The sequence below is a fragment of the Rasamsonia byssochlamydoides genome (assembly GCF_041956645.1).
Source record: "Rasamsonia byssochlamydoides strain NRRL 3658 unplaced genomic scaffold VTN77scaffold_25, whole genome shotgun sequence".
NCBI lineage: Eukaryota > Fungi > Ascomycota > Eurotiomycetes > Eurotiales > Trichocomaceae > Rasamsonia > Rasamsonia byssochlamydoides.
Window position 1 is genome coordinate 112,967 of NW_027192408.1, and position 13,988 is coordinate 126,954.

The 13,988-nt window shown below is 46.8% G+C and overlaps 5 protein-coding genes across 5 annotated transcripts; 1 reads left to right on the forward strand and 4 right to left on the reverse strand.

Moving 5' to 3' along the window:
- Positions 1-497: 497 nt before the first annotated feature.
- On the forward strand, positions 498-1,358 carry VTN77DRAFT_3556 (uncharacterized protein; the record flags this gene model as incomplete). The annotated part of the gene is made up of 4 exons (XM_069419517.1): positions 498-503; positions 569-767; positions 824-1,200; positions 1,251-1,358. 4 exons carry the CDS (start codon positions 498-500, stop codon positions 1,356-1,358), a joined length of 690 nt encoding a protein of 229 aa, XP_069278347.1.
- A 469-nt stretch (positions 1,359-1,827) lies between these two features.
- Positions 1,828-2,888, reverse strand: VTN77DRAFT_3557 (uncharacterized protein; the record flags this gene model as incomplete). The annotated part of the gene is made up of 5 exons (XM_069419518.1): positions 1,828-1,995; positions 2,057-2,166; positions 2,215-2,546; positions 2,640-2,745; positions 2,801-2,888. The coding sequence occupies 5 exons, from the start codon at positions 2,886-2,888 to the stop codon at positions 1,828-1,830; spliced, it is 804 nt and encodes a 267-aa protein (XP_069278348.1).
- Positions 2,889-5,205: 2,317 nt separating this feature from the next.
- On the reverse strand, positions 5,206-6,258 carry VTN77DRAFT_3558 (uncharacterized protein; the record flags this gene model as incomplete). Its single annotated transcript, XM_069419519.1, has 4 exons — positions 5,206-5,258; positions 5,324-5,495; positions 5,551-6,169; positions 6,242-6,258. The coding sequence occupies 4 exons, from the start codon at positions 6,256-6,258 to the stop codon at positions 5,206-5,208; spliced, it is 861 nt and encodes a 286-aa protein (XP_069278349.1).
- A 604-nt stretch (positions 6,259-6,862) lies between these two features.
- VTN77DRAFT_3559 (uncharacterized protein) lies at positions 6,863-8,533 on the reverse strand (the record flags this gene model as incomplete). Its single annotated transcript, XM_069419520.1, has 3 exons — positions 6,863-7,968; positions 8,028-8,244; positions 8,312-8,533. 3 exons carry the CDS (start codon positions 8,531-8,533, stop codon positions 6,863-6,865), a joined length of 1,545 nt encoding a protein of 514 aa, XP_069278350.1.
- Positions 8,534-12,649: 4,116 nt separating this feature from the next.
- On the reverse strand, positions 12,650-13,959 carry VTN77DRAFT_3560 (uncharacterized protein; the record flags this gene model as incomplete). The annotated part of the gene is made up of 4 exons (XM_069419522.1): positions 12,650-12,940; positions 12,996-13,497; positions 13,583-13,844; positions 13,947-13,959. The coding sequence occupies 4 exons, from the start codon at positions 13,957-13,959 to the stop codon at positions 12,650-12,652; spliced, it is 1,068 nt and encodes a 355-aa protein (XP_069278351.1).
- Positions 13,960-13,988: the final 29 nt, after the last annotated feature.

The following is a 13,988-nucleotide window of genomic DNA, read 5'->3' on the forward strand; positions in this document are numbered from 1 at the left end:
GTAAGTTCACCAGAGGAGCTGCCTCCTCATGTTTAGCGCACCAAGAATTTTCCTGATCGGGTTAAATTTCATCCTGGCCACTTTAATACAAGTTATATAACAATAATAACATTCTCAAGTGTTGCAGACTACCTGATACCTAAGCAAGTGTCATTGCACCTCTTTTTGGCCGAATCTGCAACACCAAGTCCTATATAAACTACCTACCTCTCCCCAGTTCAGCTTACCTCTTTAACATCCTCATTTTCTCCGGATTTCACCAGCTGCATATTTTTTTTATCCCTTTTAACCCCCATTTCTAGAATAGTTGGCATTACTATGCCACTACTACTCATTCTAGACTATGATTCCTTATCTCAACTGGTCTAAAGAGGCTTAATCGAAACTCTAATACTTGACAGTACGGGAATACATACGGTTGCCTGCTAAAACTCTCTAGTCTTCACATCCACCAGAACAAAACTTCCATCTTCACTTTTCATCCCATGCACATCAGAATGTCCGTTTATCGGAGCTCAAGCAGAAGGTTAAGCGTTGCACGAAATTCATCTGGAACCATATTATTAAGGACAAAGACAAAGCCGCAGTCAAGGAGATCAAGCAACAAGCCGAGATTTGCAACCTCCCTTCATCCAAGCTTCCCACAGAGCTGGCCCTGAGAGATCTAAAGGTCGATGACTTTGGTCCACTCTTCGGACTAAAACCGGATCGTCAATATGAGTGGTCTCTTTCACCCTGCGAACGATGCGGCAAGCCCGAGGGTCTTGGTGAGTTTTATTCCTACTGTCTCCAAGAGCCTAGCTACTGATCTGATTATGATTAGACAAAATAATCGATGAATTTCGATATGCCCTTGAAAACCATGCACATCCTACGGCGTTAATTCGTGCAAGACTGGGTGTAATTCTAACTCTATGCCTTGCTGATGAGAAACGAGAAATTGAAAGACAGAGAACAGCAGCAGCAGCAGCAGCAGGCTCTCGCCAGTCCGACGATACATCATTGCAGCGATTGAGACTACATTCTGAGCCCGTATTTACATGGAAGACAGAATATCAGGGGATTCCCCGATTGCTTACGGACAGGGCAGACTACGCACTATGGTACGGCAGAAAGGAAGAGCTTGAAATGAATCTTGTCGTTGTGGAAGCGGCAAAAGAGAAATTAGGCGAGAGTTACCTTCGATGCAAGCATATATGGGTGAGTCAAACTTCGTCCTGATCATCATGTACGTCTGACCTAGATGTTAGGTGTCGTTCACGGGGCTCGAAAGTTGTGTGGCAGGCCGTACAAAACTATCTTTGGGATTTCCACAGACACGTTCGAGTTTAGATTCTTTCGAATCAGCAACGATGTAAAGGTAAGGTGGCTCCCAAGAACAACTAGCAAGGATCTAAGACCGTATATAGATCTCGGCGACGACATTGCGGTACGGCAAGCACCCCGACGAAGAACGAAAGATTATCTCATATATTCGGAAGATTATACGACAGACAGCTAACTTGTCCCCATACGACTATTGGAACCACTGATAGGGCAGAGAGATGGATGAAGATGGATGATGAAGGACTTCAACTGAACGGAGACAGACGATTTGCTTTTCCCGTGATAGTGCTGCTTACAGTGCTATTTAATTAATGCTTACCTGTTGCACTGAAAGTACACTACAGATTGCAATTAGACGTCTTGACACCTTTTTTGTAGTCTAGTGGTTATTTTCTTCCATATGATCAACTTTGGAAATCAGCAAAGGGAGCCCACCCAGAATCTTTATTTAGCCGAGACGACATTTAGAGGATTGCATGCTTCACTCAGGCCCCGATCCACTCATTCCCCGACATCCATGTCCATCAGCTCAGAAGCAGAAGAACCAGCAGGAATATGCCCAGTGACGGGCTTCAAGCTAGCCGTTTGTCTGATGATCCTCCGGATATGGGAGATGATCAATTCGTCTTCTTTGGAGCGTTCACCAAAAACCAAGTGCATTGTTGAAAGCTGTACAAGGTTAGATTTTTTTTTGAATCCTCAAGTTGCTTCCCATTTGCGAGCATCTTACCCTAGAGTCTTGTCCAGTTCGAAAGAAGCTGAAAATGTAACTGTCTGTTGAGATTCCAAAGACAGTGGTGTACTTTCTGCCAGTCTTCTTCCGTGCATGGTGTATCATTCCTAAGATGTACATTAGACTGGGTATACATGATAGATATTTTTACTTACCCATGTACGCGTGGCATTGCTGGTCCCCTTCACTTGCTTTACCCTTGGCTTTTGCTTCGACGATAACCAGATGGCTCTCTAACTCTTTAAAAGAGCCATACCAGAGAGTAAAGTCAGCTTTACCATTCAGCTTGTGAAGCTGACCCCCGATTTTGACAGGCATGCTAAGTTCTTTCTCAAACTGCACTTTCATGGACTTGAGTGATTTGTAAGACTGGGAAGAGGCAGTAGAAGTGTTTTGTTTTCGCTCAAGACCCCGTTTCTCGTCCGCAAGAGAGAGCATCAAAACCACGTCGAGTCTCGCACGAATCAATGCTCGTTTCTGGGCGAACCTCGACAAGCATATTCAAAAGCCTGAAGTACTCGGTCTAACATTGATCAGGCATTTAGCCCTTGAAATTGCAGGACAGGACTCACCGAGGCACTCAGGCTTGCTGCATAGCTCATCATCATTAAGATTCCACCGATAATTGTGATCGGGCTTGAGTCCGAAGATTTCCTCAACCTGGCCATCTTCCAGAGCGGTCACAGCTAAAGTTGGAATTGAGATATCGTGATTGGCAACCTGGAGGGAATTTCTGGTCACCTCTGCTTGTGCTTCTCTTCAGAGCGGATAAGAAATTCTCAAACTTCTGCTCGAACTCCACCAGCCAGTCCTTCTCTTCGGGAGGCATGGCGGTTGGATAGGATTTCCTACGAATGCTGACCGAGAAACGACGACCTAAAGCACGCAGACAATCGTCGACAGCATCATTAGGTACGCCAGCTGGTATATACTACACTGAAACAATCAATATAATCTGTCTGCTTGCAACTTATTGCCAAAACGGACGTGTAGACTGGAAAGACTTGTCATGCAGCTCCCTGAAAGAATGTTTGGAGTGAATGTCAGCCTGGGGAGTGGCCTAGGTACATATGTAGCTACTTAACTAAGTTTGGAGAGGAGGATACAAGCCCGTAACCCCGATCCTGCTGCCTGTCTCAATGAGGAAAACCTCAGGGCCTTGAGGACTAGGAATATCTGGAGGAAAACTACTGTCAAATAGTCTCAAGAAATTTTTGCCTTCCCCTTCTTAATAATAGGAGCTTCTTGCTGCCAGAGATATAGTCTCTCAACTTCAAGGAATGACGTGGTTGATTGACAATCCTATCTAGAAAGATGCTGGAGACGGCATACTTATGCTTTTCTACTGATAAAGGCTAGAGCTAGAAAACCCAAAGAATGCTGTCTGTGAAGCTTCTCTGTTCAGAAGAATTCGCGAACACGCAAGTGATGTTGTCCTGTCAAATTGCCAGTCTATGTCTTTATATATCAGTTATAGAACCACTTATCAATTCCATCAATGAGAGCTGATATCTTATGAACCTAGAGCTAACTAACTAGCTTATTTAATCACTCTCCAATGCTAACTACCCTCTTGTATAAGCAGTAATGTATTATATAATGGCCCTTTGACTAGCTAGCTGAGATCAGTCTGGTCAAACCGACATATATATATACTCCGTATAGTAAGTACAGTACAATGTCAAAAGTTTCCGGCTTCGGCCCGCTTAAAAATTCCCGCACACAAAACCTGTATATTTTTAAAACTTTCATTTCTCAACAAAAGTATATAGTAATAGTATTAGAAAAAAATATATATTTGTTTAGTTAGAGAATTAGTAAAACTGAACTAAATTTCTAATATAAAATATTTTAATTAAATTATTATAAGACTAAGATTTAACTTGGAGTAAATTTTCTTAACATTTTTATCTATTAAAAAATAAATAAGTATACTATAATTTTAATTAATCTTTTTTTTAATAAAAAAATGTTCTTATATATAAAGAGAATATATACTATAATTTTTATTTTTAAAATAATTAATATTTAGGGGTTAATTTTTTTTAGATATAAATCTTTAATAAATTTGTGGGTAAATTAACCCCTAAAAAATGGTTATTATATATAGGCTTTAAATAAATTTTCTATATATATAAGAGAAATAATTTGACTAATTTTTTTACCTAAAAGTCTACCTTAATATTGCCCTCTATATATATAATATCTTTTTTTAAAAAAAATAAAATAAACTGGGTCTTAAATATGCAGATTTTACAGGAAAAAATGGGCCAAAGCTGGAAACTTTTGGTAAGTAGCGCCGCTGTAAGGGGAAAGCAATACTGAGAAGCAGTATTAACTGATACTAAAAATGACATCATTTATTTCCCCTAACTTATAGACTAGAGGCATAGACTATAGAGGTATACTGTTTATTTCTATTTCTGTATCTATATCAATCTACTTCTGTGTCAACGCAAATGAGGTTGACGAGGAAGAAGGAAAGAAATATGAACTCGAGTGGATAGAAGAATGAATGAATAAGAAATACCTAAGGTAATATGATATAAGCGAAAGACAATGAACAAGTGAATGAATGAATGGTGGAGTGGATCACTTTTTTCCGCTCTTTTTGGATAGCATGGCCCCTTCGATAGCACCGGTTCTGGCTTCGTCATCTCCATTGCCTTTCTATAGCTGTCTTCTTCTGCTGTATTCTGCTTCTCCATCGTCAAGAAGGAAAAGAATACGTCCATTAATGCATTCATCGAATCCCTTCTTCTATGTACGAACCAGCTACGAGCAGCAAGAGGGAAAAAAGAAAAAAGAAAAAGAATCAGGAAGATGCCACTGTTTTTATTATTTTTTCCCCGTTTGCCAATTCTCTATCAATCAATCAATCCCTCTGTCCCTCTTTCCACGTCAGAAGAAAAATAATAAAAGACCAGCATCATTCATTACCAAACTGTCGAATTCGAAGGAAAAAAAAAGTCATTCATTCGATTCGTCGTACAGTACAAAACAATCTTCAACCATGAGAATGAAATAATGAAATAAGCCATGACGGGTAAGAGGAATGTGAAAGTGGACACGCCCGCCCCTAGTCCGAAGCAATAATGCGAAGAGAAGAAGTAAGTAAAAGGAAAAGAAAAGAGAGTGAGGTTCTCTTAAGAAGTCCTCTTGGCGAATTCCACGCGGAGGATAAGGTGGCGGTAACCGACTGTAGGAAATTATGTTAGCATACGACCGACACTCAGACAGTGACAGTATTCTGGGCAAACTTACAGCCATCCATCTTCTCGCATGCACGAGCAGCATCGCTCCGGTCGGCGAAGCTGATAAATGCAAATCCCTTGGCTTTCTGCGTGTCTCGGTCGCGGGCCAAGAAGACTCTGGTGACGCGCCCAAAGCGCTCGAATAGATCTCGGAGTTCCTGCTCCTCTGCCAGCTCGCTCACCTGTAGATAAATGTCAGCCGGAATCTGATGGAATATGAAGGAGAGTAATACTCACGTTCGTCACTCTCAGCGTCGCCAGATCGTCCCTCTCGTACTTGCCACCCATCTTCTCGCCAGCCGCAGCACCTCCCTTGCGCAGATGAGGAGGCACGTAGCTTCCTCCAGCGCTGCCCAGAGCGCCAGTGGGCCTGTCGTCCTCCGCATCCACTCCGGCGCCGGTGGGCTCGTCGATCGGAGCCATCGTGTCCTTGAACGGACAGCGCGCCGTGAAGTGCTCTCCGCTGCAAATACGACACTTGACCTTCTTGTCCTTGAGCTGGTCCTTGATGCCGCCCTTCTCGCCCTCTTTCTCTGCCTCCTTTGCCTGCGCCTTCCAGTTGATGCTGGGGCGGAAGAGGATGTTCTCGCCGACCGAGGTGGTGTCAAACGACGGCCCGGGGGGATGGCCTTTCTCGAGCCCGAACTTGGCCCATGTTCGCCGCTCCGCGACTTGCGGGTTGACGTGCTCTTTCACGACGGTGGTGCGGATCCGCCGCGTCACTTTCACTTTCTTGCCGTCATCGTTGAAGCGGTACGACACGACGGTTTTCGTCCCGTCCTTGTTGGTCGTGACTTGCTGTGCGGGGAGGGCGGAGGGGTCTTCGAACTCCTCGTCGTCGGCCCAGTCTGCGCGGCTGTAGATTGAAAAGGACAATATTAGTAAAAATAGGTCCGTACATTTCCAAGGTATTTTAGACTTTACTTACTTTGCTAGTTTCGACATTGTGGGTTGGTATATGGTGGTTTGTTGAATGTGATTCAATTTTCTTGATTTCGGCGCGGAGGCGAGTCCGTTGTGGATTTCTTTTAGATGGATTGCTTGGTGGCGCAGGTGAGCTGTGGCTGTGGCTAGACCTAGCGAAAGTCACGTGACATAGACAAGTTACGCTATACAATCAATTCAATTTACCTGTTGTATTTTAACTCTTTTAATTTGCTATTGATTTCTGATAGTATGTATTAGTGATTTTCACCTCACATTCCAGTGAAACGACGAAAGAAAAAAATTGGAAGGAGGTTATTGATTTCAACCATAACGAGTATCCAGTTCGCAGACTCGATGATAACGTCGTGGGAACTTTCGATGCTACGGATTCTGGATGGTACTTCTTGACCATGAGAATAACTTGAGATGATATATAGGAAATAGCCTCGATATCAAGTTCGGGTTCGCTAAGCCGCGGACTAGCTCTCCACTTTATGAGAAAGGAAATGCCTTTCATATGCATCAATGGATGGTATCAATAAATTATGCTCACTGATGTTAGAATATGAAGGATCATCTTATACAGATATATGATCATGGTTCCTTTACAGTGCAACCCGCCCTATCGCTTGAAGATCTTCAGCTCGATCGTTCTCAAGATAAAGTAGCCGACAGCAGAGAATGCAAAGCCAAGTTCAAAGCCGACGTCACCACCATACGGCGCTTCGCCAGCGTGCAGAGCAATCGGACCAACCCACCACTCCTGGCTCATTCCAGTGACCATTCCCGCAATACCGCAGCAGAACGCACCCACCGCGGCAATGCCCGGCGGGAGTTTGTCGGGCTGGTCGTAGTGTTCGGGACGGTACCCCGAGAAACCACGCTTGAAGACAAAATGATCGGTCAAGGCAATTCCCTCGTAGATCGCCAGCCAGTAAGCGATGAAGTTCATGAAATTGTCCAACACCGTCTCGAAGTGCGAGTAACCGGGAATAGCGATGGCGATGTAGACTCCGGTGGCCACGAGGGTCCAAACGAAGCGCGGGATGAGACGAGTCCACCGGCCCAGAACTAAGAGCGTGAGGGATACCGAGTAGATGTTAGGGCAGTTGTTGGCAATGATGGACAGCGCAAGGATGATGATGCAAAACTTGCCAAAGCCACCCAACCGGGGGAAGAGGACGGCGCCCAGCAAGCCACCGGTACCCGCAGTTTGATAGCCGGCCATGTACGGATTATTGCCGTCATTAAGGCTAGTGGCGGTCATGACAGCCACGCCCAGCATCTCCGTGAAGAGTAGAGGAATGATGATACCAACCCATGTCGCCAAGAACACCTTGCGGCGACTGCGGTTGGCTGGCTGATACACGGTATAGTCAGCTGCGTAGCTGGTCCAGCCAGTTGCGAAGCCATAGACCGTGGATCCGAACGAGAGCACGCCTCCCAGCTCCGAGGTACCGACTCCCATGGGGATGTTCACAAAGTCCCCAGAATGGGCAAAGACACCCAAGACGATCATGAAGACGATGAACGTTGGAATCCAGCTCCAGAATTCATACGCATGGACCACCTTGTAGCCAAAAAACGTGACGATGAGTGTGCAGACCGCGATGATGATAATGCCAGCGAACCCAGGAACGTTGGGATTCACCGCATTGATCAGCTGTGCACCGACGATTACGTTGGCTGCCGACCAGCCGATACAGGCCAGCACGTTGAAAACGGCAACTGAAGAGAAGAATTGGTAAGCAGGGCTCTTTCGACCTGGAGATTCGACCAGTACTGACTGAGTTTCACCCCCCACCAGCCGAACCAGAACCGGGAGAGCACCATTTGACGCAATCCGAAGGTGGCGCCGAAGCAGGAGAAAAAGCAGACCGTCAGGACGCCTAGGATGTTGAAGAAGAATACCACGAGGATCGCGTCGACGAATCCCAGGTAGAAGAGCGACTGCCCGAGGACTCCGATGGCGAAAGAGGTCACCACCATGTTTGCAGCAAGCCACTGCAAGGGAATCAGCGCAAAAGTCTCAAAAGATTCTTCTTTTGAGACAAGTAGACTAGAGACACACCATGCTACCAATGTTCACATATGAAGTATCCGTTCTCTCGTTGTCCGGCACGCGCTCAATGCCTCGCTGCTCCACTCTGAGCTTTCCTGCGAACCGCTGGAGGCGGGCGTAGAGAGAATTGCCATATGCAAAGCTCTCTCCCGGCACGGCTCCCATCGCGTCATCGTAGAGGAGATTACCCACTCCGGGGTGTTTCTCGATGTCTTCAACTGTGCGCGCCATTGCCAGCTGGGCGTAGGGTATAATTGCGCCGCTGTTTCGTCAGGGGCCCGAGAATAGATCACTTGTTAGTTGTCGAGTGAATGAGGGCACCCGGAAGATGACAGCAGCTGGCTGCGTTAGCAAAGAAAAATCGATGGGGGGAAAACCATACTCATCAACCGTGTCTGTAGTAGAGAACGACGCGAACGGGACGCCATGGTTTTTATACGGCGTAAACCGCGTGTGGTCAGCCAGCGACGATAAATTTTCTCCCTATCAGTCCCCCACCGAGGCAGGCTCACGGGCCGTGGGTTTTCGTGTTCGATCCATCGGGAATGATAGTCGCGCTTATGGTGAAGCCCTAGTGGTTCAGGGCTGTCGCGTGGCACCTGCCTTGTTTCGAGGAGCCAAGACCAACCGGCTTATCAATGCTGGTTTGCAGCCAATAGAACGATAGGAACGCGTTCCAAGCACGGAAAGACAATCCCCGCACGTCTTGCCTAATCACAGCAGGAGCGAACGATATCAGTGGCGTTGATAAGCAGCGACATGACTCTGCGAAGTACCTAATAGATCGAGATAACAGAACACCCACAGGCTACAGCTCCTGCAGGAAGCGGCCAACTCCGACCACAGCCCTGCAGAGATGCTGCGATCTTGGTTTATTTATGCAAGACTACCGTCGTGCAAAGCGAATGTAGACTTGCATTGAGACTATAGGAATCTCAGTCTGACTGGGTATGATTTGTTCGAGGCATACTAGACGGATCTCGGCCACTTGTTGAATGCTCAAGACTCATATCCGTAAGAATTATCTGATCAATGAGTTATTTGCATTGAAGGCATTTACAGTTGACTGTATACGTACACTGTCAAGGCCTACTCCATACGTCAGTGAGATAGCAAATAATGCCATCGTATTCGATCATGTTCAGTTCAAAAGATCTGCGAGTCATACAGGGGCTGTGGGCTATCTGGCCCTTGACATGTGTCTAGGGGGCTCCCGCCCCGCCCGGGACCCCCCCCCCCCCCCCGCCCCCCCCCCCCCCCCGAGTTCCATAAGATCTGACAGACAGCAAGAATATGGATCAGGACCCAGCAAGGTAGTATATCTATGATACCGGATTTGTTGAGACTCGCAAGGGTTCAGATTCGCAATCAACTCATCTGCAACACCCTGGACAGAACTCCCCCTTGCGATGCGCACCATCGGGCATCCCTGCGATCGATCGATCTAAACTTGGAGGTTGTCATGTTGAATTCAACGGAGCCCCGCGACAGAACCGGAAGCCGCCGACCTTGACACACAGACCTCCATATGCCTCGTGAATCGCAGAGACGACATCTCCCTAAATGAAACGAAATCCTCTCAGTGGGCAGATAAAAACCGTGTTCTTGTCGGTGGCTGAGATCATAAGACGAGACTATCCAGTTGGCACCGAATGCAGACTGAGAAAGGAAGAAAGAGGGAGGTAGTTGGGTTGGGTCCATGACAGTTTTTATTGTCTACTCTTGTCTCTGGTTCAACGATTTCCATTAGGTAACTATACGATTCAACCGGATTCGATTTCCACTTTTGAACAATTCAGCTTTGGCCCATTACCCCATTTGAGATTGAGAAGACATGTAAACTTGCACAATAACATCGACAGCAATGGCATTTCAAAGGGCAATTCGATTTTGACTATAATTTGCGGGGAATTAATTATCTAGCTAAAGAATGGATGGCAAGCCTCGAGATAGTCCTCAGTCTGTCTCTTACAGCATATGCTATATATAAGGCAAACGCGAATTCCGGAAACAGGCAAACTGCGATTCAATAAGGCCTGCTAATTAATCCTAGGTTATAGTAAAGTCCAAGACTTCATCTCCGATATATCAAATTTCTACACCAGGAAGACAGAACTGACAGGGGAACCGGACGATTGTCTTTCTGTACAGCACTAGAAGCCACTATCTAAAGAACAAAGACCAAAGATCCATGTCACAGAGACATTCCTAGTAATCTTCTGTTTCGTTAAACGTAATGTCCAGCTTGAAAAAAAAAAACTGTAAATAGAACGCTGTTTCTCGGGAAAGACCCTCGTATCTGACTTGAGTCGCAAGAGTAAATCAACGTGGTTAATCCGTCTAGTTTGATCAACCTTGTCCAGGGAGAAAATAAAGAAGTCAAAAAAAAGTAAGTTACAGGGAGAATTATATTCCTCACGGAGACGATAAATAGCAGGGATAAATCTGTTCTTGTACGTTTACTGATCCATCCAGGATGGAATCCATCGTATACCCCGATATCCAGGAACGGCAAACTAGGGTACGGCCCTAACCTCCGCGCAGAACCCACAAGTCACGTGGTCAACCATACCCAAAACAGCTAAGTCCTCGCTAAACGCACCGGGCGCCAAGCTACCGCCGAACGGAGCGGCACACAGAAACCGGGCCGAAAGACTTGATTGAGACTTGACTCTCATCCTGTCGTCGTCGTCAGTCAGCGTCAGCGTCAATTTCAAACGAATCCCGCTCTTTGCTTTTTCCGTCAAAGTCTACGCTGCTCCGTCAGTCAAGATGTCGCACGACTCCGTTTGGTACAGCCGGCCGAGGAACTTCGGCAAGGGAAGCCGCCAGTGGTAAGATATAAACCACCCTTTTGTCGCGAAGGAGGACGATTCTGGAGTGAAGATTATTATGGAGGGGAACAACGGTCCCGTTTGAGGAGAGGAAGTGGGAAAAAGAAGGCGAAGATGATGAAAAGAAGAGAAAACCAGTGGGATTTTGGATTGAGAACAGATTGCGCTAATCAACTACGTTTTTTTTCCTGGATATAGCCGTGTTTGCGCGCACAAGGCCGGTCTGATCCGCAAGTACGGTCTGATGGTTTGCCGTCAGGTTGGTATTCCTTTTTCCGTCGCAGATAGAGGGTTCCTGGAATCTGGACAGATGGATTGCTGACGGATGTGATAACAGTGCTTCCGTGAGAAGGCCACGGACATTGGCTTCATCAAGGTAAATATCCTGTTTTCCCCGGAGTTGCGCTTTGAAACGGACGATATACATCCCCTGCATCCCTGCTTCGACGCGAGGCAATCGAACGCAACGAGAGAATGAACAAAAGGCTAATCATGAGCTCTACAGTACCGATAAACGACCAAAACCCCTCGAAATCAATCAATATCAGCATCCATCCATCCACCCGTCTATTCATCGATCGATTAGCTTAGCGTCGAGAATCGAGAATTGAGAATCGAGAATCCTTTTTTCCTTGTTACGATAACCTACCTACATGTGTATCCGGACTACCTATTTATCGATCGATGGAACGATCGAGGAGTTTGTTTGTTCGTACCGCTCTGCTATGAAAATCGGTGGTGATAGCGGTGGTGGCGATGGTGACGATGATGATGATGTGGTGTTTTCTGTGCAATGAAATGATCAAAAAATAATAAATAAGATTACTGAATGGGAGAATCTTTTTTCTTTTTCCCTTTTCTTTTTTACCTTCTTATGAAATTGTTACCAACAGCACAGTTTTACAAAACCTGGGCGCCTTTTATATGTCCGCAAGGCAAGGCAAGGCAAGGCAAAGCAAAGCAAAACAAAACAAATAAAACTTGATTGGCATTCAAACAGGAAAATCTAAGAAACTTAAAAAAAAATACGGCCCAATTACGATTTCCATTAAGTCTCCGGATTGATGAAGAAAAGATCACTTCTGCTCTGCGGAATGGAGCGGGACATGTGACTGAGTGCAAAGCCTTGAGCACAGACAGCTGGGCTACGTGGTGTATGATACAGATGCCTCTGAAGTAGCTAGATTTTGATTTGATTATCAGAGAAAGGAGGGAAAACCGCCATTCTTACTCTTTATATATAGCTCTTTGTACTCCGTATGGGGACAATCTACTCAAAAAAGCGTGAAATACCACCGAAACAAGGGGTGCCCACGACGGACCTCATCCAGACGAGAAAGAAAACTTGTTCACTCGGTCATAACAAAGATACATGCCTTACACTATGCAAATCTCCCTTTTTCCAAAAGAACTAAAACAAATGCATGCCAATACAATGAACAAGAACAAGAACCAGAATCAGAATCGAAGGAAGAGCAAAAAAGACAAGCCCACACCAGACCAGACAAGATGACTACAGCTTGGCAATCATCTTGTTGCCCTTCTTCAGCCATGCAACGGCATCAGTGACCAGCTCGTCCACAATCTCCTTGGCGGGCTTCTTCTCGTTGACGACGGCGGCAACCTTGCCCATCAGGAAGGGACGGGCATTGTCCAGCGTCTCGTCATCTATGTCGTCTCCCAGGTGCTCCATGTCGTACTCCACAGGGATGATACCCTTGGAGGTCAGCTCCTTGATCTCCTGCTGGCGGTTCTCTTCCCAGTTCTGGATGTAAGGGTTATTCCGCACGCGGAGGGGACGGCCCTGTAGACAATGTTAGGAATCAATCTTGCTGTGAACGTAGGATAGAAGATCATACAGTGAAGATAACTGTTCGGATGTTGTCGTCAAATCCGGCCGTTCTCACAGCTTCCTTGTGAGCCTCCGGAGCACCGGCCTCGTCAGACAAGATGAAGCGGGTACCAATCCAGACAGCAGAAGCACCCAGCATCAGGGCCGCAGCGACAGACTGGCCGCTGAACAGGCCTCCGGCAGCAATGACCTGCACAGGCGCGCCCGTCAGGGGGCTCTTTCGGCCCTCGACCAACTTGGCCACGGCGGGGATGAGGACGGTGGTGGGAACATCGCCCGTGTGTCCACCACCCTCACCACCTTGGGCGCAGATGATGTCGGCACCAGCGTCCAGAGCCTTCTGGACATGTTTCGGGTGCCCGACCATGTTCATGTAGAGAACGCCGGCGCCGTGGAGCTTCTCAACAACATGCTTGGGCGGCACACCGACGGCGGAAACGAACAGCTTGGCACCGCTCTCGATAATGATATCGATGAGCTCGTTGAGCTTGCCCTTGGTGTAGTCATAGCTAAGCAGAAATCAATTAGCATGTAATGTCGCACAGCATGAGCGGATGGCTCTAGAGCGGTAGCGATTCGCGACAGGATACCCACTTGGTCTTGCGCGCATTTCCTCCGACCTGGGGCAGGAGCAAGTCAACGCCGAAAGGAGCATTCTTGTCGTTGAGGTAACTCTTCAGCTCTGCGATCTGTTCCTTCAGCATGGCTGGCGTGTAGCCGACACCGCCGATGACACCCAAACCGCCGGCATTGGTGACCGCGGCGGCCAGCTTGGGGCCGGCGGCAACGTTCATTCCCGCCAGCAGAATGGGGTGGTTGATCTTGAGCAGATCGGTGATGGGAGTGCGGATTTGCTCTGTAGTAGTTTGCCATTGTCGTGTCAGCAGCAGTAAGCCAGCGATTGAGCTTCGCAATCCAATGCGGAGAAGTGGACCATCGCAGCGGGAGTGATACTCACGTGGAGAAGCCATGATGGATGAATGTGATATATATACGAAGG